The sequence below is a fragment of the Leuresthes tenuis genome, unplaced genomic scaffold (assembly GCF_036924035.1).
Source record: "Leuresthes tenuis unplaced genomic scaffold, fLeuTen1.0.hap1 SCAF_13, whole genome shotgun sequence".
Classification (NCBI taxonomy): domain Eukaryota; kingdom Metazoa; phylum Chordata; class Actinopteri; order Atheriniformes; family Atherinopsidae; genus Leuresthes; species Leuresthes tenuis.
The window spans coordinates 1,073,617-1,100,374 of NW_027325367.1; the positions used below are offsets into that span (position 1 = coordinate 1,073,617).

Here is a 26,758-nt window from a genome sequence, read left to right on the forward strand (position 1 = left end):
TTTGTGCCCGAGGAGGGGTGCTTAAATGCAGGTGAGGTTTCCAAGACAGGGGCCTGGAGCATGGTTCTTTTGTAAAGTACCAGGGGGCTCAGAAGGGAGTTTTTGCCCAAGGAGGGGTGCTTAAATGCAGGTGAGGTTTCCAGGACAGGGAGCCTGGTTCTTTTATAAAGTACCAGGGGGAATCGGACGAGAGTTTGGGCCCGAGGAGGGGTGCTTAAGAGCACATAACATCAGCGTCCGAAGTTCGACCGTCTCAACGCCAGCATTCGTCCTCATCCACCGGCTCTCCCGACCTCCGGGAGCTAGGCTCCAATTTTTTTCCCACGAGAAAAGAGCCCGAAAGTCATTCGTCTTGCTGCCAAAAGCCGCTCTCATCCACCGCTTAAAACCGACTTCCAGGAGCTCCAATTTGGTGCACTTTTCCCCCGAGAAAAGTGTCCGAAATTCGGCCCTGTCAAGCCGGGAGCACTCGCCCTTGAGCACCCCTCACCGGTCAGTCATCCACTGCTTCTCCAAACCTCCAGGAACCAGGTCCACCACCTAGCCCTATGTACCCACACTTAAGCACCCCTTAAGCACATCCAGCCACACCCGCTGGAACTCCGCACCCCTGGTAAACGAAGGGTTCACTTTGGCACACTTTTCATTAGTTATAAGTTAATTAAGTGACTATGGATTATGGATTAATTTTAAACGGTAAAGGTTTCCGAAACTGAAGCCGGTAAGAATGGGCCACTTTTTTGACAGTTTTAAGTGTCCGAAAATTCAGAATGTAAACGAAGGGTTAACTTTGGCACACTTCCGTCATTGAAAAAGTTTCCCGAATTGGACACCAGAGCTCCAGCGGGTGCTGACGGGACTGTGTGCCCGAGGAGGAGTGCTGAATTGTGGGTGCGGTTTTCAGGTCAGGGGTTCTGAAGCCTGGTTCTTTTACAAAGTACCATGAAGTAGGCTCTGATGGGACAGTGTGCCCGAGGAAGAGTGCTCAATTCGAAAAGGGGTTTGAAGGGTTTTGGAAATGCAGCGTGTAAACAATGGGTCCACTTTGGCACACTTTCATCATTGAAAAAGTGTGCCGAATTGGACTCATTTTGGTGGATGGTCCAATTTGGCACACTTTTCTGATGGCACAGGTGGCCGAAAGTGAATACTCTCTCACTTAAATGCCACCTGGTGATGATAAAAGGTAAAGGTGGGCCAAAGTGCACAGGGAGCTCTCACTCCCTAACGTACCTGAGTCCACACATGTTGTGTCCTCTGTATATGGTCCTGGACTGAAGGTATCTCCAGATCCCTTTCCTCCTCTGGCAATAATGGAGGCTGGTAGCTTCGAAGGGGAACAGCCCAGTATCTGAGGAGTTTAGGGAATTATGTGCGTATTCCACTCAGCACAGTTGTTGGCTCCAGGTGGAAGGATTGTTACACTGTGGTGGAAAAAATAATAATGATTATCCAAGCACTGTTAAGGTGAAAAGCACTCAGGCAGGTTTATTGAAAAGTTCTTGTAGAAGACAGACTTACAGTTTCAGTGCATGTCTTATGATACCCAAACAGGAAAACATGTGTCAGACTATGCAGGCTAACTTCTTCTTATCTCTTGATGAGCCGGACGGCCTTATGAAGTGCGCAAAACAGAATGACCAATGAAATACAGAAATGTTTTATTGAAAACATCTTATGCCGGGAAATGAGACCAAGTTTCACAAGAAACAAATTAAATATTTTACTGAAACATCTTGTGCATCTTGTGCCTGGGAAGGAAGATCAAGTCTTACAAGTGATTTAAACATGACACAATAAATTAATAAAATTTTCCATTACTACACACAACAGAACGGAGTGCGGCCTCAAGCTCCTGATTGAGCCATTGGACTGGGGATAGTATCCTGGGATATGAACTGGGGTCCCCGGTCGGAGACAATCTCTCAGAAAAGGTTAAAAAAAGGTGAATTACAGACAGTAAAACTAATCTAAAGTAGATGGCTCTGAAACATTCAGCTCTTGTCATGGTCTCCAGCTCGCTGTGCCGACCTTCTTTGGTTCATCTCCTCTCTGTCTGACCCTGGACATGTTTTTAATCCTGATCTCCGCCCAGCCCCTGATCGGTTCTGCAAGTTTTTGACCTGCCTGCCCTGTCTGGACCTTTTGCCTGCTTCCTGGATTTTTGCCTTTGGATGAATACTTTTGGATTGTATGTTTGGATTTCTGTGGAACTCTTAGACCAGACCTGGATTTGATCTTACTTACTCCCTGAACTTGTTTTTGTGGATCTGGACTCCTGTGTTCCTCACCAGGCTTTCTGAATCATCTGTTTGGAGAAGGAACTTTGGCTCCCAGAACTCGGACCCCCTCACCTGCCACCTTCCTGCATCCACCCTGCTGTTGTGTCTCCCTGGAGAGGAGAGTCAGGCAGAGTCAGCAGTAAGTACTAGTATTCCTTCCAGATTTTTTTCCCAAGCATCAATAAACCTTCTTAACTCGCCTCCTCTGTCAGTATTTTTTTAGTCCAGTCACCACTTAACCATTATAGCTCTACAACAGTTCTTTTTTAAGCTCAAATTATCAGTGTGTGATGGAAAATGATTAATTCTCCTTTAGCATGTGCTGAGTGTTGTTTTTCTAGTGCATAGAAAGGGTGTGTTATTGTTATGTGATTATCAGTGTTAAAATCAATTCTTCAGACTTCAAAATGTTCTGATTTAAGAGGATAATAAGATAACATTTAAACACATTCTGCAACCAGGTAAATAAAATGAGGACCGTTTGCTCGGTGTTGATGCTTAGTAATGATGCTAATGAGCTGTTATATTTTACCTTCAAATAAATGTTCAGAAAACAGGCCTGATGACAGTAATCAGAGACCTTAAGAGACTTTGTGGTGAATCAGCTTTCATATAAAGTGAAAGTGAAACTAAGACTACATGGATGGTTATAAAAACCCTGTGAACAACAGTCTCAGTCACACCCTGACATCTGTCTGCATCTGAAGCTTCAGCTCAGCTCTAAGAAGGTAGGATTATTTTATAATGTCCAAAGCTGCATTAATAGTAGTTTGTCTCAGATTGTAAAACCAAATCATGAAACTTCCTTTAAAAACATCTAATGTGAGTTTATCAGGTTTCAAATCTTTTTGCATTTGATCAGAGTGTGAATAAAATTTAGATATAATGATGACTGGATTAACTAATTTACTATTACATTTAATGTATTTAGTTCAAGTTAAATCATTTAAATGTTTTTCTTGATGTTTGAGCCAGATAAATTGTAATTTCATTATGTTTACATAAAATATTAAAATAATAAGAATAACATGTTATTCAAATTTTGAAATAAAAAAAATTTCACTACCCAACTTATTTAATATTTATATGATGATTTCAGTATATTTATTGAATATTGGAAAATAACAGATTTAAGTTTTCTGTCGGTTTTAACAGTTACTTTGTTAAGAGAGATGAATGTTTTATGATATATTTCTTCATGTGTTTGATACCAATGTGTTCTTCAAAAGAAAAAATAGATTCATCTAAACATGAGTAAACTGTTTTTCAGTTATGGGACAAGATTCATCTCATCCTCCACCTCCACTCCATTTTTTATCTAAACCTCCACCTCGACCTGCATGTACTTTGTGTACGTGTCCTCAATCAAATACTTTACTTTACAATTACTTTATTATTTAGATGGACAAACAGATTAATCTAAACAAGTGTACATTGTTTCTTTCCTCCTCCACCTTTTTCAGTTATGGGACAAGATTCATCTCATCCTCCACCTCCTCCTCCACCTCCACCTGCACGTACGTGTCCTCAATCAACCAAAAGTCATTATTTGAAAATCTGAAGTCATACAATGAAGTCTTTTCATTTTTCTTTTCCCTTTTAGTTTTTGATGAACCGTGGAGGAGAATTAACTGGGGGTGAGAATCTGCAGCCCACAGAAAACAAGATTATTCATTTATTTACTGAGTCTTAGTGTCTGTTGTTTCAGTTTCATTAACATGATGTTTGTTTCCCTGCATAGAAACAACAGGGAGGTCCTAAAGACTGTGAAAGGCTACAAACCTCCGACTGAGGGTCAGCTGCTCAGGATTCTTCTACATGGAGCTGTTGGGGCTGGAAAGAGCAGTTTGGTCAATTCTGTCCAAAGTGTCATGCGTGGCAGAATTTACAGGCAGGCTCTGGCGGATAACACATCCGGTGACAGTTTCACTAAAGAGGTGAGAAAATCATTTAGTTAATTTAATTAATTGGTCAATTGCTATAGTAGATGGATAAAAATGTGGTGATTCTGGTGACATAATTTGTCTGAATGCCAGTCGAAATGAACAGTTTCCACAAAAGAAAGTCTACGTGGCCCTGTTGAATTATCAGATATAAACTTCCTACAGAGTCAGCTGAGAACTGGGCATAGGTCACTGGGCCATGAGTTTGGGGGCTAGCTGAACTGGCTTTTTGGTAAATGAGCTGGGATCCAAGCAGCTGTGGACATCCATGCTAGCTGAGCTAGCTCTCCAAAGTATTTGACTGGGAACTTGGATGAAAGAGTCAGGAGACACAAACTAGCTGAGTTAGCTAAGCTGCTTCTCAGTAAAGTGGTCCTGAACCAAAGGGTCCCCTCAGTATTAGAGTATCCCAAACAGGTCAGGACTTCCAGGTTCAGCTTTTGACCAGGAACTCCTGAGCTAGCCATGCTAGCTGCCAAATGAGCAGGAACCTTAATGCAAAGCACTTGGCCTGGAACATTTGAGCTGGGACCTCTGAACATGTTGGGAGATGAGTCTGCTGCTCCTGGCCAGCGATCAACACCTTTCTGATGCTGTTGAGGATCATAGATGGTGAATACATGAAGATGGTGATGCTTCAGGAGTTGGACTATAAAAGCAGAACCAACTGAAATGCTCTGAAATGTGCATCACAGCTGGACCACAAAGCAGCAGCGTTCAGTGGATTCAGGAGTGATTTGGAGCTTTCATGAAGATCAGTGTTAAAACAGAACAAAGCTGACTCGGGTCTTATCCCCGTCTTTGGCTTTTAAGCTAAGAGATGATGTTTATTCAGTGGAGGAAGACCTGCTCAGCAGCCTGTTACATGCACTAACGTGCACACTCAGATAAATGTGCTGCCGCAGCTCAGATTACAACACAGTGACTGCACTTTCAGCTGAGATCATCATCACACTGGTGTATCTTCACATAGTTATTAGATGTTTTCTGGTCCTTTGATATGATTCACTGATATTTATTTAATCTGTTTATATTATTTATTCATTTTTAAAAAAGCTTTTACTGAATGATTTTATGTCAGAAGCTGTACATATATTCTTCATATTTGCTTTACAGTACAAAACCTACAGAATAAAAAAGGATGATGGGTCATACTATCCTTTTGTCTGCAATGACATCATGGGTCTGAGCAAACATGGAGGTGTCCTGGTGGAAGATATCAAACTGGCTTTAAAGGGACACGTGAAGGATGGTTACAAGGTATGAATGTTTTTTGTAAAAAATTAAATTCTTTTAAATTGAACTTCTATTTATGGATATTAAAAGATGAAGATCCAAGATGGCGGCGCATATAGATGCAGTGGCTCTTTGCTCTCACTTCTAGTGCTTTGTTTAGATATTCGTTATGTACATCCTGTTTGTTTTAACTGCTTTTTGTCGAGCTAACTTCAGCCGACACGATCTGTTAAAAATCGGAGTTTCGGATTGTTACAGCGGAGTCCTCTCGTTCATACAACATCCCGGAGTTCATAGCAAGGGATCTCTTTGGATCACGATACCAATGAGGAAGCTGAGGCGGTGCAGGGAGTGCAAGCAAGAGCGGGGATGCAGGGCCGGTGAGCTAGCTAGGTTATGAAAGCAGCCACACAAACCCGTCCCAGCCTCTCCCTCGAAAATGTAAGATCCCACACCAACAAAATGGACGAGCTGAGACTCCAGGAAGCTTGGGACAACTTCCCCAGAGACTGCTGTGTCCTTCATCACGAAACATGGCTACATTCATCGAGAATCCTCAATAAGAACGATATCAGCCAGAGACTGCTTGAGTCTTTTTACCGCTCCACCATGGAGAGCATCCTCACATACTGCTTCTGTACGTGGTTTGCAGTTTCACTCATGTCACCTTACTGCCTCAGGAGAGTATATATATATATATATATATACACTATCCTGAATGACTCATTCCATTCACTGAAAGGCCTGCACCTTACTTTTGGTTGTACTCGTTGTAATGACAATAAAGGATATGTGAATCTGAATCTTATAAATTCATTTAAAATTCTTTTTCCAGTTCAATCCTGTGTCTCAGCTGTCAGAGGGTGATCGTCATTACAATGAATCCCCAACTTCCAACGACCGTGTGCACGTTCTGGTCTGTGTGATTCCTGCAGACACATTAAGTTTAATGGATGATAAAGTTGTGGAGAAGTTCAGGAGCATCAGAGCGGAAGCCAGTAATCTGAGTGAGAACAGAAATCTGTTTTTCTTCTCTGGGTTTGGGTTCAGTGGGACTAAACTTCTTCTGAGTATCAAATATCATGCAGCCAATCGTAGCAGAGCTCTGTTCTGTCACTTTGTCGCTTCTTTACTTCTTTACTTGTTGTCCTGACAGAAATTCCTCAACTGGCCTTTCTCACCAAAATTGATTTGGCTTTTCCAGAAGTTAAAGACGTGAAGAATGCCTACAGGTCACGAAATGTGAAAGCAAAGGTATGTTTAGTTTGTAATTCTGAACTTAAAGTGTGTATTACACCATCATTTTCAGTCATTTAATTCTTAGTCTTCGGTACGTTTAGATTATCTTTGAAACCTTCATAACTCCAAACAGTTAGTAATCAGATCAGAACGAGGGAGAACGTTCTCTGGGGGAACCCTAACCCTCCTGAGAACAGAGGATCTGGATAAAGTGTCTTCTGATTGGTCGAATTCTTGGATGTTTGGGTCGATGAGACCTGATGCTGCAGTATAATCATGTTCAGCCCCTGTTCCAACTTTAATGAAATTCTCCAAAGCTGCGAGTTGTGGTTTGAGAACATGTGATGTTAATTTCTTCAATCCAGATGCAGAAGTTCAGTGAAGATGTGGGAATTCCCATGAACTGCATCTTCCCTGTGAGGAACTACAGTGAGGAAACCGAAATGAACGATGACATCGACTCACTGATCCTGAACGCCATGAAACACATCCTCCAATGTGGTCATGACTTCCTCGACTTCACCCAGAATGAACCTGATTCTTCCTAAAACATGTTGATGAAGATAAATCACGTGAATTTAATCTGTTATCCTAACCTGCATGATTTTATATACAATCACATATAAAGCTCCTAAAAAGAGGAATGAATCTCCTCCGAGTGCTTTTACGGATAAAAAAAAAGAAAATTGGAAGTTTCTTAAACAGAATTACTAAAACAGTTTCATCCTGTGCTGAACAATGATGCTTCCTATGGTACCAGTTTACCTCCAGCTTGTTTGGGTTTGTGGGCTAACTGGATGTGAACCTGAAGCAGCTGGAAACAGCTGGATTCCCCTCCTGTGTTTCTATACTGGGACCAGTTTAAGCTGAGCTGTAACAGTGCTGTATTTAACTCTGCATGTAAACGCACTGACTGACGTGGACATATATTAGATTTAGAAGCTGAACGAAAATGAAAAATAGTTTATAGTCTTTAGTTAACAGCATGACTTTCTAACAGGTTTTAAAATCCAACATTATGATTTTCTTTGGGATTAATTAATAATTTTTTCATCTACTTTCATTAAACTCTTGGACTGTAATATCTTTACAAACTATAACCACTATGTATCCTCTGTGAAAAGATGGAAGAAGTTATTAAAAACAAATCTCCATTTAAGCATTAACCTCTGTGTTTTTTATTAAATACATTATTTATCATTTTTAATTATCAGAAGGGCAAACTGATTAATTCATATTATATTATTTACTACATCATAACATATAATAATATATTATATCCTTTTTATAAAGGATACATAAAAGAATATCAATTAAAAGGACATATTTACATGTCCGTCTTTATATTGATACATGCAACCATATTATTTAGTTATTTATCTATACCATTCAAATTGAATCAATTTCATATTATTGTTTTGAGGCTTCCACAGTTTTCTACTTTTTTCCTCTGATTTTTATTTGCTTTTCCACATTTTAAATGTAATGCTTGATTTAAGTAAACTTAAGATTTTAAACTTTACTTATTCAAATTTCAGTAAACTTTTAGTAAATTTGCTTAAATTAACCTTAACTTTCATTTCTAACTTGTGTGTTGATGGTTTGAAGTAAAGATTTACTTACAGAAGATTGAAGCAGCAGAACTAACTGGAAACAACAGAAAGTAACAGCATGCTGCCCTCTGCTGGAGCTCAGCGTCACTGCAGCCAAACGATCAGTGTGTATGTGTGTGTACTTGTTTTAGTACACAATGGGGACCTAAATGTGAAAGTACATCACCTCATGGGGACCTCTGTAAATGTGGGGACAATCGTTGTGTCCCCATAAATACAAAGGGAATTTTTAACTTGATTTCATGTTTTCAGTCCAAATTAGATCATAGTTAGGTTTAGGATTGGGATTAAGGTTAGATATTCTGTTGTGAAAATTTGGGTGATTTTCTAGCGGCGAGTCTTCACGGGCAAAATAAACCAGACATGTTTGTGTGTGTGTTATCAGACCGAGCTGCAGGACAGACTAAATTACCAAAAGTTATGGAACAGCTGAAACTTCACCAAGTTGTTCACTTGTTGGAGCAGCTAACTGAGTTTTCCAAAGCCCAAATAATGCTTGGAATAAGACCCCAAATCCAGATGAGTTGAAGAGGAGACGTTTACAGGGATGCAGAGTAGGAACAAAAAGTAGAAAAAGGAAGTGTAAGTTTAAACCATTTCTTCCTTTAATCATCAGGGGAAATGTGAGATCTCTGGTGGATAAAATGGATGAGCTTGGAGCCCTGATCAGGACATCTGGGGTGAGGAGGATCATTTTGTTATCACTGTTTGGTCTGTTATGTTAAATTATAGAACTGTGAGTAAGTGGATTCCAGTAGAGTAGAGGTAGTGCTTTATCCAAAAGGAGTCATATTTATAAGGAGTAATTCCAGAAAATTTGTGAAAAAGGTATATGCTAAGTAAACTAGAATTGTTTTGGCTAATCCCCAAGAAGACTGGTTGTACTAGTTATATAATGATTAGTTGCAGTCACTGATTTTCTATGGTTTATTTTGTAGGTTGGAGTTGGTTCTGTGTTTCTTACAGTGAACTCGTCAGTAGCTTTAATACTAAAATGATAAATGTTATGGATACCATTGCTCCCATTAAGGTGAAGGTTATCTCTGGAAGGAAGAAGTCTTCATGGCGAAATTCCACACTGGTGAAAAATAGGAAAAGAGAGTGTCGGAAAGCTAGTAGTCAGTGAGCATGTAGGTTTGTGAGCGGGAAGGTTAGTGAGGAGGTAAGTTAGGGAGCAGGTAAGTTAGTGAGCAGGTAGGTTTGTGAGCAGGTAGGTTAGGGAGCAGGTAAGTTAGTGAGCGGGTAGGTTAGTGAGGAGGTAAGTTAGTGAGCAGGTAGGTTAGTGAGCAGGTAGGTTAGGGAGCAGGTAAGTTAGTGAGCAGGTAGGTTTGTGAGCAGGTAAGTTTGTGAGCGGGTAGGTTAGTGAGCAGGTAAGTTAGTGAGCATGTAAGTTAGTGAGCGGGTAGGTTAGTGAGCAGGTAGGTTAGTGAGCAGGTAAGTCAGTGAGCATGTAAGTTTGTGAGCGGGTAGGTTAGTGAGGAGGTAAGTTAGTGAGCAGGTAAGTTAGTGAGCATGTAAGTTAGTGAGCGGGTAGGTTAGTGAGCAGGTAGGTTAGTGAGCAGGTAAGTCAGTGAGCATGTAAGTTTGTGAGCGGGTAGCTTAATAAGCAGGTAAGTTAGTGAGCAAGTACGTTCGTGAGTGGGTAGGTTATTGAGCAGATAGGTTAGGGAGCAGGTAGGTTAGTAAGCAGGTAAGTTAGTGAACAGGTACGTTAGTGAGCGGGTAGGTTAGTGATCGGGTAGGTTATTGAGCGGGTAGGTTAGTGATCGGGTAGGTTAGTGAGTGGGTAGGCTAGTGAGCAGGTAGGTTAGTAAGCAGGTAAGTTATTGAGCATGTAAATTAGTGAGCAGGTAGGTTAGTGAGCAGGTAGGTTAGTGAGCAGGTAAGTCAGTGAGCAGGTAGGTTTGTGAGCAGGTAAGTTAGTGAGCAGGTAGGTTAGTGAGAAGGTACGTTAGTGAGCAGGTAAGTCAGTGAGCATGTACGTTTGTGAGCAGGTAGGTTAGTGAGCAGGTAGGTTAGTGAGCAGGTAAGTTAGTGAGCAGGTAGGTTTGTGAGCAGGTAAGTTAGTGAGCGGGTAGGTTAGTGAGCAGGTAAGTTAGTGAGCATGTAAGTTAGTGAGCGGGTAGGTTAGTGAGCAGGTAGGTTAGTGAGCAGGTAAGTCAGTGAGCATGTAAGTTTGTGAGCGGGTAGCTTAATAAGCAGGTAAGTTAGTGAGCAAGTACGTTCGTGAGTGGGTAGGTTATTGAGCAGATAGGTTAGGGAGCAGGTAGGTTAGTGAGCATGTAAGTTAGTGAGCGGCTAGGTTAGTGAGCAGGTAGGTCAGTGAGCAGGTAGCTTAATAAGCAGTTCATTTAGTGAGCAAGTAAGTTCGTGAGTGGGTAGGTTATTGAGCAGATAGGTTATTGAGCAGGTAGGTTAGTGATCGGGTAGGTTAGTGAGTGGGTAGGCTAGTGAGCAGGTAGGTTAGTAAGCAGGTAAGTTATTGAGCATGTAAAGTAGTGAGCAGGTAGGTTAGTGAGCAGGTAGGTTAGTGAGCAAGTACGTTCGTGAGTGGGTAGGTTATTGAGCAGATAGGTTAGTGAGCAGGTAGGTTAGTAAGCAGGTAAGTTAGTGAGCAAGTACGTTCGTGAGTGGGTAGGTTATTGAGCAGATAGGTTAGTGAGCAGGTAGGTTAGTAAGCAGGTAAGTTAGTGAACAGGTACGTTAGTGAGCGGGTAGGTTAGTGATCGGGTAGGTTATTGAGCGGGTAGGTTAGTGATCGGGTAGGTTAGTGAGTGGGTAGGCTAGTGAGCAGGTAGGTTAGTAAGCAGGTAAGTTATTGAGCATGTAAATTAGTGAGCAGGTAGGTTAGTGAGCAGGTAGGTTAGTGAGCAGGTAAGTCAGTGAGCAGGTAGGTTTGTGAGCAGGTAAGTTAGTGAGCAGGTAGGTTAGTGAGAAGGTACGTTAGTGAGCAGGTAAGTTAGTGAGCAGGTAGGTTTGTGAGCAGGTAAGTTAGTGAGCGGGTAGGTTAGTGAGCGGGTAAGTTAGTGAGCATGTAAGTTAGTGAGCGGGTAGGTTAGTGAGCATGTAAGTTAGTGAGCGGCTAGGTTAGTGAGCATGTAAGTTAGTGAGCGGCTAGGTTAGTGAGCAGGTAAGTCAGTGAGCATGTAAGTTTGTGAGCGGCTAGGTTAATGATGGAGGTAAGTTAGTGAGCAGGTAGCTTAATAAGCAGTTCATTTAGTGAGCAAGTAAGTTCGTGAGTGGGTAGATTATTGAGCAGATAGGTTAGTGAGCGGGTAGGTTAGTGATCGGGTAGGTTAGTGAGTGGGTAGGCTACTGAGCGGGTAGGTTAGTGAGCGGGTAGGCTAGTGAGCAGGTAAGTTAGTGAGCAGGTAGGTCAGTGAGCAGGTAGGTTAGTGAGCAGGTAAGTTAATGAGCAGGTAAGTTAGCGTGCAGGTAGGTTAGTGAGCGGGTAGGTTAGTGATCGGGTAGGTTAGTGAGTGGGTAGGCTAGTGAGCGGGTAGGTTAGTGAGCAGGTAAGTTAGTGAGCAGGTAGGTCAGTGAGCAGGTAGGTTAGTGAGCAGGTAAGTTAGCGTGCAGGTAGGTTAGTGAGCAGGTAAGTTAGCGTGCAGGTAGGTTAGTGATCGGGTACGTTATTGAGCGGGTAGGTTAGTGATTGGGTAGGTTAGTGAGCGGGTAAGTTAGTGATCAGGTAGGTTAGTGAGCAGGTGGGTTAGTGAGCAGGTAGGTTAGTGAGCAGGTAGGTTAGTGAGCAGGTAGGTTAGTGGTCAGGTAGGTTAGTGAGCAGATAGGTTAGTCAGCAGGTAGGTTAGTGAGCAGGTAGGTTAGTGATCAGGTAGGTTAGTGAGCTGGTAAGTTAGTGAGTGGGTAGGTTAGTGAGTAGAGAGGTTTCTTGGTTGTGTGTCTCATTTGTCTCTGGGTGGATTGATGGAAGATTCTTTAACAAGAATTACAGAAGGTGGTCAAATTATCCCTGTAGAAGTAAGACAATCTGGAAGACTGGTTGCTCCTGCAAATCCTTATGAAAGCATCTTGACAAGCGCAGAAAAGTAACCCCTGTGAGAGCAGGAGCTTAACTCTGGTAGGCTCCGCCCCGGGCTTCCTGGAGAACCTGTTCAACCCCACCTAAGGACAGAAACCAAACAAACACCACAGCCAAGCATGACTGTGACAATATATTTGTGGGTGTGCTCCTGACTGGTGGATTTAAATGTATCAGTTTGTGTATTTAGTATATTGGTTTGGGTTACAGGCTGCACGGTGGTGTGGTGGTCAGCACCGTCGCCTGACTACTACACAAGAAGCAAAAAGGTTCCAGGTTCAACTCCCGCCCGGCTGGTTCTTTCTTTGTGGAGTCTGCATGTTCTCCCTGTGTATAAGTGGGTTCTCTCCGGGTTCTCTGGCTTCCTCCCACCGTCCAAAAACATGCATGTTAGGTTAACTGGTGTCTCTATAATTGTCCCTAGGAGTGAGTGTGAGCGTGCATGGCTGTTTGTCTCTGTGTGGCCCTGTGATGGACTTGCGACCTGTCCAGGGTGGTTCGGTTAGATTTAATTTGAGATTTTTGAGGCACCTCCCAGGGTCTCCTGAGTCACTCCAGCATATGAGAATAATTAAAGTGTGAGGTTTGGAACTGATCTTGAGTAGGTGTGCCTGCCTTTAGTTTCCACAACAATGTACGGGGCAGCTATTGAGCAAAAAACGGTAACAGTGATAAATGGATGAAACGCCTGCTGATACTGATGATTAGTCCTGAAATTCTAGGATATCACCGGTGTTGCCCACACTAAATACAAAAACACACCAGAAATCAAAACAGGCTCTGTAAGTAGCTGAAGGACCTGTTCATACAATAACCAAAATGCCAAAATAACACCACAACAGCAATTCTAACCTGCCTGGATCAAAGCCCACCATCAAGACAAACCTCTTTCCTGCATCATCATCATAAATTAGAATCTCCGATCCATTTTTAATCTATTAATTCATACTTTGGATGTTGTTAAAATCTCCTTCATTTTGTTCCCCCCTCCCCTTTACCCTGGATTGGATAGAGCGAGTAGAGAAAATGGATGATGGACTTGTGTCTAGTTTATGTCTTTTGTTTCAGTTTGAAATGAAACTATGTGAAGAGACGAAGAACAATAACACCTCACACAGCCCAAACTGGTGAAACAGGTCTGTACATATTTCCTCATTGAATCATTATTCAGCACAAAGTTTCCATCGGGTCATGTTTGCTGGGAGTTTAAAACCAGGATATAAAACAAATGTTTTGTCCCCTCAACATTACAGTGTGTGAGATACAGATAAACTTTTCTCATTGTGCAACAAAATGATCCAACTGCCTGATGGTATAGAGAGTCTGTTACCAATTTGGCCCTTTCTTCTATTTTCTCCACAGTGGATTTGACTGTTGTTAGAACCTCCAGTTTAATTTATTTAATCTTATTTTACTCCAATAAAATTGGGTTTCTTTAAGTCAACTGAATCTGTACAAAGAACAGCTGATCTCCACAGAACAGACGAGTCCAGCAGGAAGTCAGACGCCATAAAGACATTTCAGTCACTTTTCATGATAAAACACCCTGATTTATGAAGTAAAAGTAATCTGAAGGAGGTGGGTCTCAAGCATTCAGTTCTACAACAGTTCTTATGTTTAAGCTGTAATTATCAGTGTTAAAATGAATTCTTCAGACTTTAAAATGTTCTGATTTAGGAGGATAATAAGATGAACATTTAAACACATTCTGCAACAAGGTAAATAAAATGAGGACCGTTTGCTCGGTGTTGATGCTTAGCAATGATGCTAATGAGCTGTTATATTTTACCTTCAAATAAATGTTCAGAAAACAGGCCTGATGACAGTAATCAGAGACCTTAAGAAACTTTGTGGTTAATCAGGTTTCATATAAATTAAAAGTGAAACCAGGACTACATGGATGGTTATAAAAACCCTATGAACAACATTCTCAGTCACACCCTGACATCTGTCTGCATCTGAAGCTTCAGCTCAGCTCGAAGAAGGTAGGATTCTTTTATAATGTTCAAAGCTGCATTAATAGTTTGTCTCAGATTGTAAAACCAAACATAAAACAGAAATTATTCTTTATCGAAATGATTCCAGCAGCTGTTTTCTTTTATTCTTCAGCGTATTACATGTTTTTCATTTGTTTGACTTCACTTTAAATACCTGCAGCCACATCTCAGACTCACATAAATACTGAAAAACAATGCTTAAAAACAATAGAAATATAAGAGAAACATAAATCCAGAAAATATATGAAACATTAAAAGTAAAATAAAAGACATAAGAGCAACAATAAAATCAATCAGAGTGAAATTCAGTGAAAGACTGAAAGAATCAGACAAAACATCTAAAAACTGATGATTCTGTTTCCAAATCATGAAACTTCCTTTAAAGCAGCTAATGTGAGTTTATCAGGTTTCAGGAGCATGTTGTTCGAAAGAACAATAAAGACATCCAGGATAAGTGGGAAAGCCAGGATGGACAAAGTCTCATAAGTTCAACCTGGCTTAGTTGGTTGAATGAACAGCGGATCTGAATGCTGACGTAAGGTGACGCACCTCTCATAAAATGAAGCACCGCTGCTGTCCTGAAGTGTAGAGACGGGCTGATTAAATGATTTAGGGAAAGCAAACCCTGGCCCGGCACACGGCTCCTTTATTAAGATTTTCAGCATCCCTGACCATCTGTGGAACCGTCATTGCGCGGCTCCGGGCTGCGCGCCGCTGGATTTTGGGACCCAGTATTCCACACAGGCAGCAGGTGCCCTCTCCTGAAAATCTGTATCTTTCTAATAGATACCCGTCAATAAAGTGGATCTGAGCTGTCTCTAACCACCCTCTGAGGTCGAAATGCCCACCGAACAATTGCAACCTCATCATCCACAATGTCCCCCAAAATAGGACACGCCATGAAGGAAAGGACACGTTAATGGGACGTGGTATTATTACCCTAATCGCTGACTTAATTGCAAGCACCTTTGCAAGTGCAGCCATTTCTAATTACTGTAATAACTGCAATAAAATTAGATTTGAGCTGGCAAACAATATGAAGGGTTTTATTTACAATGACGAACACACGAGAAGGCCCCAATTATGCAAAAGAACTATCGTAATATGCTAACTTTAATTTTTTTTTATTTGATCATGTTTTGTTTTATTTCTTTTTGTAAAATAATAATTTAGCCAACGTGTTGTTTGTTTAAAAACGAGGCCAATGCGTAGCCTTCATATTACTGATCAGTGCAGCTGCTGACTCCAAAGATAAGACAACAGAATCAACTAAGCCTGGCATTTAGCAACCCAGTCTCACAGCAAAATGTGTAATAGCTACGTTGGTCCACAAGGGAAAACGTAGTTTTTTCACAATTTGGCCCCCAAAATTACGAAAAGACTACGTTTTATTTGGCTTATTCATTTACATTGCCTTGCAACCATGTCACGTGACTATCAGGTTTCCCTCAGTGCAAAAAAGAAAATGGCGGCATTTGTATGCATTTTGATGACATTTCAAGCGACAACTATGCATAATATTTTCATAATCTTCGTTCAAGGAATGTAGACGATCTTTCGTTTCTTAGTTTCGCCGAAGATTTTAGTATCTCCTTATAAAAACGTAAGAATAAAAACTTTCCTACCGTTGTTAAGGTGGTTGCTATGAACGTCGCAATCTCTACGTCACCGACCTGCGCCGACATTCCCCGTACTTTGTGTTTATGTATATATGTATATATATTTCTTTTAGATATAGTCACACCAGGTGCAGAGAACAAATCACCATGGTAACTTCACCAGGTTCTTATGCTGACTTCATATGCAACTTCATATGCTTTCGAACAACCGACTGCAGGCTAAATTCAGCCAGGGTAACCAACATATCCCGGCTTTTGCATTTAATCAGTGTGTGATTAAAATTTAAATATAATGACTGAGTATAACTGTTTTAACTCCGTTTTAACTTACTATTACATTCATTGTATTTAGTTCAATTTAAATCAATTTAAATGATGTTTTTCTTGATGTTTGTACCACATAAATTGTAATTTAATTATGTTTACATGAAATATCAAAATAATCCAAATAAAATGTGGTTCTGATTTTGAAATAAATAAATTAAAAAAATTCACTACCCAATTTTTTTTATTTTGGTAACTTGTTTAATATTTTTAAATATTAAATATTTTTCTTATTTAAGATTTCAGGCATTTTTATTGATTATTGGAAAATCCCAGATTTAAGTTTTCTGTCGGTATTAACAGTTACTTACTTTGTTAAGATGAATGTTTCATGATATTTCTTCATGTGTTTGATACCAATGTGTTCTTCAAAAGAATAAATAGATTAATCTAAACATGAGTAAACTGTTTTTCAGTTATGGGACAAGATTCATCTTCACCTCCACCTCCACGTACGTGTCCTCAATCAACCAAAAGTCATCATTTGAGAATCTGATGTCATACAATGAAGTCTTTACATTTATCTTTTCCCTTTTAGTTTTTGATGAACCGTGGAGGACAATCAACTGGGGGTGAGAATCTGCATCCCACAGAAAACAAGATTATTCATTTATTTACCAAGTCTTAGTGTCTGCTGTTTCAGTTTCATTAACATGATGTTTGTTTCCCTGCATAGAAAAAAGGACAACAGGGAGGTCCTACAGACTGTGAAAGGCTACAAACCTCCGACTGAGGGTCAGCTGCTCAGGATTCTTCTACATGGAGCTGTTGGGGCTGGAAAGAGCAGTTTGATCAATTCTGTCCAAAGTGTCCTACGTGGCAGAGTTTACAGGCAGGCTCTGGTGGATAACACATCCGGCGACAGTTTCACTAAAGAGGTGAGAAAATCATTTAGTTAATTTAATTAATTGGCCAATTGCTATAATAGATGGATAAAAATGTGGTGATTCTGGTGATATAGATCGTCTGAACGTCAGTCGAAATGAACAGTTTCCACAAAAGAAAGTCTACGTGGCCCTGTTGAATTATCAGATATAAACTTCCTACAGAGTCAGCTGAGAACTTGGCGTAGGTCACTGGGCCATGAGTTTGGGGGCTAGCTGAACTGGCTTTTTGGTAAATGAGCTGGGATCCAAGCAGCTGTGAACATCCATGCTAGCTGAGCTAGCTCTCCAAAGTGTTTGACTGGGAACTTGGATGAATGAGTCAGGAGACACAAACTAGCTGAGTTAGCTAAGCTGCTTCTCAGTAAAGTGGTCCTGAACCAAAGGGTCCCCTCAGTATTAGAGTATCCCAAACAGGTCAGGACTTCCAGGTTCAGCTTTTGACCAGGAACTCCTGAGCTAGCCATGCTAGCTGCCAAATTAGCAGGAACCTTAATGCAAAGCACTTGACCTGGAACATTTGAGCTGGGACCTCTGAACATGCTGGGAGATGAGTCTGCTGCTCTTGGCCAGCGATCAAAACCTTTCTGATGTTGTTGTTTCCATGCCGAGAAGAAGATAAACTGTTATATAATGACATAACACCACTGTTCTGATACCTGTTATCTCTAAGTGGAGTTGTGTTCCTCAGGCACATAACAAAGAAATGTTGGCTTTAACGTACTTGGTTATGTATGTATCGATTTTCTTCATATGTGTTTTACAGTACGCAACCTACAGAATAAAAAAGGATGATGGGTCATACTATCCTTTTGTCTTCAATGACATCATGGGCCTGAGCAAAGGTAAAGGTGTCCATGTGGAGGATATCAAACTGGCTTTAAAGGGACACGTGAAGGATGGTTACAAGGTAAGAATGATTTTTGTGATTCTTTTGAGTTTTATTTCTATTTATAGAGATTAAATATTAATTTTAAATTTGTTTTCCAGTTCAATCCTGTGTCTCAGCTGTCAGAGGGTGATCGTCATTACAATAAAACCCCAACTTCCAACGACCGTGTGCACGTTCTGGTCTGTGTGATTCCTGCAGACACATTAAGTTTAATGGATGATAAAGTTGTGGAGAAGTTCAGGAGCATCAGAGAGGAAGCCAGTAATCTGAGTGAGAACAGAAATCTGTTTTTCTTCTCTGGGTTTGGGTTCAGTGGGACTAAACTTCTTCTGAGTATCAAATATCATGCAGCCAATCGTAGCAGAGCTCTGTTCTGTCACTTTGTCGCTTATTTACTTCTTTATTTGTTGTTATTTACAGATATTCCTCAACTGGCCGTTCTCACCAAAATTGATGTGGCTTTTCCAGAAGTTAAAGATGTAAAGAATGTCTACAGGTCACAAAATGTGAAAGTAATGGTATGTTTAATCTGTAATTTTGAACAGTATAATCATGTTCAGCCCCTGTCCCAACTTTAATGAAATTCTCCAAAGCTCCGAGTTGAGGTTTGAGAACATGTGATGTTAATTTCTTCAATCCAGATGGAGAAGTTCAGTGCTAATGTGGGAATTCCCATGAACTGCATCTTCCCTGTGATGAACTATCGTGAGGAAATCAACATGAAGGATGACATCGACTCACTGATCCTGAACGCCATGAAACAGGTCATCCACTGTGGTGACGACTTCTTCGACTTCACCCAGAATGAACCTGATTCCTCCTAAAACATGTTGATGAAGATAAATCACATGAAATGAATCTGTTATCCTAACCTGCATGATTTTATATATAATCACACATAAATCTCCTAAAAAGAGGAATGAATCTCCTCCGAGTGCTTTTACGGATAAAAAATAAAGAAAATTGAATGAAAATGAAAAATATTTGAAGTCTTTCGTTAACAGCATGACTTTCTAACAGGTTTTAAAATCCAACATTGTGATTTTTCTTTTGGATTAATAAAAAAAAATTTCATCTACTTTCATTAAACTCTTGGACTGTAATATCTTTACAAACTATAACCACTATGTATCCTCTGTGAAAAGATGGAAGAAGTTATTAAAAATAAATCTCCATTTAAGCATTAACCTCTGTGCTTTTTATTAAATACATCATTTATTCTTTTTAAGCATCAGACGGGCAAACTGAGCACACTGAAACTTTCCTTTTAGTATTCTTCATCTGTTAAAGTTGCTTCATAAAGTTTTCACATTTCTTACTTAGGGCACAATATATTAGATTTAATTAATTACAATTAATCACAACATTAAACTGGAACAAACAACTATTTCTGAGTTCACATTAGAAGTGTTTTAATATGCTTATATGGGACAGAAGAACTTATAAATGTTATAAAATATACATGTTATGAATGTATTTGTTCTTCCATATTATATTATATTATGTTACATTATATATCATATTATCCATTATCGGGATTGTCGGGAGCACCAGCTTGAGCAGAGAAACCCGGGCGTCCCTGTCCCCGGCCACTTTCTCCAGCTCCTCTGGGGTGACCCCGAGGCGTTCCCAGGCCAGCCGAGAGATATAGTCTCTCCAGTGTGTCCTGGGTCTTCCCCGGGGTCTCCTCCCAGTGGGAGAACGTTCTCCAGTGGGACTGGGAGGAGACCAATCGGAGGAGGTGTATCTCTCTGATTCTGTTCAGGGACGGCTACATTCTCCTGATTCAAGCCCCTACCATGCTGCCGAGTTTGTTCTGCTGCAGCTGGAGAAGGTAAAGAAATAAGATTTGGTGAGACAGTATCTGATGCTGAAGTTTGAGAAGCACTATTCGCTGAGGCTGTATCTAGTGATGTGACACAAGGAGCTGGATTTGGTGAGACAATATTCAGTGACTCATTTTGCAAACTCAGGGCGGGTGGCGGAGGCCCGTTTAAATTCAGGATTGATGATTCTAATTCGTGTAACACACCAATTTCATCATTTTCATCTTCTTCAATATTCGTAGGAGATGACTGATAATCGACATTAAGGAGCGCATACTCCAGCGGTGTAAAGTAATTCCACACATGAACCGGTATGGGAATGGTTTCCAAATTTCCCACAGCCTCGGATATTACAGCCGGCACAGCTCTGCCTGCTTGATTATCCATCTTTACACAGAATTGAGAATGGCTAAGAGGGGATAAGATATTTACTTATATATATATATATATACACACATTTACTTTACTTCGAAATCACCTTCAAGTCACGGTTAATTTTCTGTATAAGAATCATGCTACTTCTCATGAATGCCCGAGCTCTTGATTTTTCACGTTGGATGGTGGCATTTCTTTTCCTCCACAGACGAGGGTCGGGCCGGATTCTAGGACTTATCCATTCTATTGACAGGTCAGCCTCTGTGGATGAAGGAGAAATAACCATAAAAGTATTTTAAATATACCTGGTTCCGTGATTGTGAATGTTTAAAAAATAAGTAAATAAATAAATAATAATAATAATAATAAATTTTTTAAAAAAAAGTAGAGAAAGAATCTGCACCTCTGATTAACCCTTGGACAAGCGAGAGCCTTGAGCGCACCGTTGATTCTTTACCACGGACCTCACAGGAACTGTCAAATTGAAACACAGTTTAATAGCATAAAAATAGATAAATAAATAAAAAACCTTCCTTAAGTACACACTATGTGAAATTTGCATAGATGTTACCATGTAATGCTCCCGTTGAAAGCAGCACAGAGAAGTGAACAGAACAGTAATAATATATCAACTGGGTTATTTTACAGAGGGTTACACATTGCAGTTCACATGAGTTCTACTGAAAAAGACTGCGCTCTTTTAACCACTACCCCCCTCCCACCCTCACTCTCTCCCTATGCGTCACATATTGTGGCTGTAGCTCAGGAGGAAGAGCAGTCGCCCACCAATCGGAAGGTCGGTGGTTCGGTGGCTTCCCCAGGATACATGTCGAAGCGTCCTTGGGCAAGACACTGAACCCCACGTTGCTCCCCCAGTGTATCATTGGGGGTATGAATGTGTGTGAATGATTAGAAAGCACGTAGTTATGTATCTTAAGACGTGCTGTATGAGTGGCATGTAGTGAAGCGCTTTGAGTGGTCAGTTAGACTAGAAAACTTACCCCGCAGATCAGGCTGTTTAGCGAGGGGTCCTTCCTCTCCGCGAACAAGGCCTGGCGCCTCTAATAGCTGCGCCGATATGCAGCCTAGTAAACCGACAGCCCGTGCCCCCTCGCCCGCAACCATCTCGGTGTTGAAGCCGCTCACTGGCGACTCGGGCCGCGGTATTATTCGAGGGGAGAAACGTATGCTCGGTGGTGTGTGTAACACCGATGATTCCAACTGCCCGTTCTCTGTAGTAACACTCGGACACTCTGTTGAAAACTGATTGTGCTGAACAGGGAGCAGTCTTCGTCGTAGCCGAGATTTATTCAGGGAAAGTCAGTTTCCCCCGCTCGGTGTGATGAAAGTCAAATCTCCCTCAAACACGGCTGGGTTCTTCTTTCGGGGAAGCCCTTGCTCCACACTGTTTAATAAATCTGTAAACGGTTACATCTGATGTTATTTCATTGAAACATTTCACTTATTAAAGGTTATTAAAGTTAAAGAAACATTACCATAAATCGGCTTGCGTCAATATGAAGTCAGCCAGATCCTCCGCATCCAACTCTGGAAATTAACACTCTGTCATGATGTGGTAATATAATTATACACGCATTCATGTTTATCATCAGATCTTTTTACTCACTGTTGAATACTCCAAAGAGGCCCAAAGAACCGCCGGGTGGTTGTGTATGGATGTCAGCTCTTGTTTTCCGTCCTAAAAAAGTTGTTTTTTACTATTACAAGTACTGACCTAAGAGATTTAAAGATTTAAAGTTTTAAGGAGACTTTTGCGTACCAGAGTCCATGATTCCTGTCCTGCCTCGGTTGAGCCCCCGAGGTAAATGCCTGAACCATTTTATATAGTCTTACATCCCCCTCCATAGAAATAAGGGAGTGTTTTAAAAATTTCTTGAAGTGCTAATTTCAACCCATTTGCTCTTCACACTTAGTCTACACCCATCCTACGGTTAGTAACAGATGTATTGATTCTGTTTACTTGTGGACTGAGACAGCAACACTTGATTCTTTCCCACACTGTACTTTGCATTCTTATGACCCCTGGCCATTTGTTCCTACTGTTCAGTGCCACTGTATGATGCATTCTTGCGACCCCCTGCAGTTGAGTCTCATGGTATGAGTTGATCAGTCAGAGAGAACCAGATGTAAACTTTATGGGCAACCTGGTCTATTAGTGAATTCTCTGTAGATCAACCCTTGATACCATATGCACCATGTATGCAAACTAAGAGGGAAACCTTTTTGTGTAATTTAAACCTACCTCTATTTGCTATAAACACCCCATTCTCTGTTCTGTGTCACAGTATGGTGCATTCTTGTGACCACCCTCACACGTTCAGTCTCATGGTATGAGTTGATCGGTCAGAGAGAGCCAAATGTCTGTTACCTCCCCCCCACATCTAATTATTTTCTCATCTTTACCTTACAGGGACCGGTCTTTGAAGCTGTTAAAATGTTGACGTTCCACTTCCCAAGAGCCAGCTTCAGTAGCCGAGGATCAGACCGCAAAGCTCTCCGCCTTCAGCTGCTACCCAACTCACACTGCACCCGACCCCCTTGGTCCAACCCCCGGGCCTGGGCCCGGTGATCCACATCCGGGCAAAGGATAACGTTGTCTGATAATCTTTTTCATCATATATATATATATATATATATATATATATATATATATATATTATGAGATATTATATTATATTATATAAATCAAAAAGAATAAAAGAATATGAATTAAAATATATACTGTATATCTATATACTCATACATGCAACCATATTATTTAGTTTATCTATATTATCTACCAGTTTATGTGCATCCAGACTCACTTTCAGGATTGGTAATTTATCCCAGATTGACCCACACAATTATAGTCTTTGTACCTCATTCGTTTGCTTGGATCTGGTCATCCTGCTCCCAGTCAGCCACAAACATGTTAATTATATCATCAGCGGAGACATGAATTATTGAATAAAACTTAAAACTGTACACGTTTTATTGTAAGGCTTTTATTCAGTGGTGATACAGCTGTGCCTCTTTAAACCTTTTTAATATAAATGTCTCTTTCCTTTTCAACTAAAGAAATGCAAAGACACGTTGGTGTGTAAATCAAACAGCAACAAAAAGCTGTGACATTCATCAATGAAACATTCACCGTTACAGAGTTTGCATCTTTAAAATGGTTTCATCAGTAAATATTAATTTGACATTCAGTTTACAAACAGAAAAACTGAAAATCTGTAAGTTAGCTGATTATTAAGTGAACTTATTATTTAGATTTATATTACATCTGGACACCCTTGAAAACCCTTAATGATGAAGAGAAGTTACCCTCCATGAGAATGTTAGCATGTATACGAAGGATTTTCATTTTAAAGTTAGATTTAGTAAATTAGCTGGGAAGCTAACATGCATTTGGATGAGTTTTGGATTGGGTATTTTGTAATGAAACATCACATTCTCCTCTTCCAAATGCATTTTTATCAAATATAAGACAATGAACAGTGCAAAACTTCTAACATTTAAACTTTAATATGCTTTTCCACATTTTAAAACAATGCAATGCTTAATTTAAGTAAACTTAAGTTAAACTTTACTTATTCAAACATTTATTAAACTTGTTTATTTTAATCTTTACTTTTATTTCTAACTTGTGTGTTGATGGATTGAAATAAAGCTTTGAAGCAGCAGCACTAACTGGAAACAACATAAAGTAATATAATGTTGCCCTCTGGTGGAGCTCAGCGTCACTGCAGCCAAACGATCAGTGTGTATGTGTGTGTTCTTGTTTTCAGACATAATGGGGACCTTAGTGTGACAGCACATCACCTTATGGGGACCTCTGTAAATGTGGGGACATTAATTTTGTCCCCAGATGTTGAACTGCTGGCTGTGAGTTTCTGTCCATGTTGTCTTCTGATGCCCCTTTTCCACCAAATCGGTTCCAGTGCTTAGTTTGGAACCGTGTCTTCTGTTTCCACTGACAAAGAACTGTCTCTGGGCCAGAAAAACGGTTCCAGGGTACCACCAGCTCTTTGCTGGGCTCAAGGAAACAACTGCTTATGTTAGCAGGGGGTACGATTCCAGCAGGGACATAACGCTAACGTTAGCTCATAACAAAGGTTAACATAACCATCTCATATTCAGTGTAAATAAGACTCAAAACGTTATTAGGTTATTACCTGTTTCCTAGAATGTAATCACCATCCACTCAAAACCTGTCGATCAACACAAACATATTGGATCTACTGTTTTTTTTATCCTAATGAAGCACCTGTACGAGCGCAAAGTACAGCCTGCATCAAAACTTGAGAGCCCTGTTTAAATTGAGTTTTGGATTGGGTATTTTGTCATGAAACATCACATTCCCCTCTTCCAAAGCCCTTTGTTATCCCATATAAGATAATGAACAGCACAAAGCTTCTAACATTTAAACTTTAACATGCTTTTCCGCATTTTCAACAATGTAATGCTTAATTTATCCGCTTTTTATTGGCTCCATTTTTAAACAGATGAAGGCATAATCTGGTGGTGGAAAGATGAATAAATAATCAGAGGATATGTTGTTAATTTACTGCACCAGATCTAAAGTTGTAGTAAATAAAAAATGTGTTGTATGAGTGAAGAAAAGCTGTGATCTCTGAGCTCAAGGTGTTTTAAGTTGGAGCTCATCATGAAAGTCGTTAGTTCATGAGACATGAAATCCTGCTTTTTTCTTTATGACATAAAGGTGAAACATGAGTCCTGAAGCAGCAAAAATATCATCTGCAGAAGCTCATAAACGAGGCTTTGATTTTTCTCAGCTGGAGTTTTCCATTTGCTTGAATGTGTCCCGTTTTCCACATGAACTGCCAGATTTGATGGTGAAATGCTGACAAATTAACTGCTTTCTTGTCTACATTGAGATTTTTTTTTTGCAGGTTTGAAGCTTTTTCTGAGAGCAGCTGTGGGCGTTTAGCTCAGCGGCCTCTTTTTCTTGGCAGGAGTGATTGACAGCTCACTCAGGTTAGAGGACACTTCGACCACCAAATGTACTCGATACTGTGGAGGCGCCATCTCCATTGTGCTTATGTTTCACCTCGAAAAAGACTGCATGTCCTCCTCATACAGCTGAAACAGAGGGGGTGTGTGTGCAGAGTGCATCCAACCGTGCTGAGAAGATAATGGGAAAGCAAAGAGCATCATTACCTCTCTCCACGCTGCTCTGCACTTCCCACCTCCCCCCGAACTGTCAGGAAAAGACGGCGTGGATGTCGTCTTTTCCTGACAGTTTGGATCTGGACTTGCTTAAACCTCCAACAACACTGAGTTAAAGAAGCTCAGTTATGCTTTTATCACCTCAGACACAGTGTCTAATAACAGGCTTTCTTCACTGTAAGCTGCAAACAGCATCTGCAGCACAGACAACATGCACACACTGATGGTTTCAGGCCCAAAGCAGACGTCAGAGAACCGGCACCAGCTTTAGATAATAATGCAACATGCACTCCGTGAATTTCCTGTAGTTCGTCACCGGACATCGTAGCTAAAACATTTTGTCGAATCTAACTTTTCCAACAAAACTCCTGGAAAGTTTCCTCAGAATTCCCTAAAAAATTGCTGTAAATTACAGCACATTTTTAACACATCTCTGCTTGATTTGGTACCAATTATAAATATAAAGCATAAAGTTTTCGTTTTTAGAGAAATTTCCACTTAAATGCTACTGGTCCGGTCAGTTAGTCATTAGATCATATTTGAATGAAACATCAATATTTAATTTGCTCCAGAATTACTACACATCAGTATCTGGGCTGGAAAAAATAATGAAATAAACATTCTTAGTATAAATGTTGATGGTTTATCCTGCATTCAGAGGAGTACACTTCCTGCTTCTTAAAATATGCATTTCTTAAATTTAAAATTTCAGCTGAAATTATGCAGAATGATGGGCGGAGCCTGATCAGACCAATCAGAGCGGACCAATCAGAGCGGACCAATCAGAGTTTGTTTGGGAAGCAGCGACCTCCCTTGCTTCTATTTCAACAGAAAATATGAAAATAGCAGTCTGTTACATTGAGAATTTAAAATATGAAACTAATGCTTTGTTCCTTCATAAATCTTCATGATAGGCTATACATTTCTAACTCAGCCTTCGGATTTTATTTGTTGAAAACGTGCAGCTTTTGTAGCTAATTTTGGAAACAAATCACAGTCCATGACAGAAACTTGGATCAAATTAATTAACGACCAGGCCAACTTCATGTGACATCGAATTAATCACGACTGCTTTGGTCACATTTTCAGGCAAAAACTTCATATTTGTAGCCAACAGCAGTATTGAACTGATCTGTTACTCTGTGTGTTTTAACATCTTTAAGAAAACTGACTACACACCAGGCCCAAACATCCTTTTTCCATTTGTGGCAGAGAAGTTTTACTCTCTTTAAAATAAAAAAACAACAACAAAAACTCAAAAACAACAAACTCTGAGGCACAGGGTCCATAATT

At 40.3% G+C, this 26,758-nt stretch overlaps 1 protein-coding gene across 1 annotated transcript; it reads left to right on the forward strand.

The window, feature by feature from the left end:
- The first annotated feature begins 1,560 nt into the window (after nt 1-1,560).
- LOC140267567 (interferon-induced protein 44-like) lies at nt 1,561-19,258 on the forward strand. Its single transcript, XM_072362881.1, has 8 exons — nt 1,561-1,622; nt 2,295-2,414; nt 3,746-3,799; nt 4,024-4,219; nt 5,342-5,485; nt 6,297-6,468; nt 6,618-6,715; nt 18,713-19,258. Exons 1-8 carry the CDS (start codon nt 1,561-1,563, stop codon nt 18,893-18,895), a joined length of 1,029 nt encoding a protein of 342 aa, XP_072218982.1. The 3' UTR covers nt 18,896-19,258.
- The last annotated feature ends 7,500 nt before the right edge of the window (nt 19,259-26,758 follow it).

Coding starts and splice junctions, on each gene's coding strand:
- LOC140267567 (XM_072362881.1), top strand. CDS start 1,561: ATGTGTCAGACTATGCAGGCTAACTTCTTCTTATCTCTTGATGAGCCG. Junction 2,415..3,745: donor GGAGAGGAGAGTCAGGCAGA/GTCAGCAGTAAG, acceptor CACCTTTTTCAG/TTATGGGACAAGATTCATCT. Junction 3,800..4,023: donor TCCTCCACCTCCACCTGCAC/GTACGTGTCCTC, acceptor TTCCCTGCATAG/AAACAACAGGGAGGTCCTAA.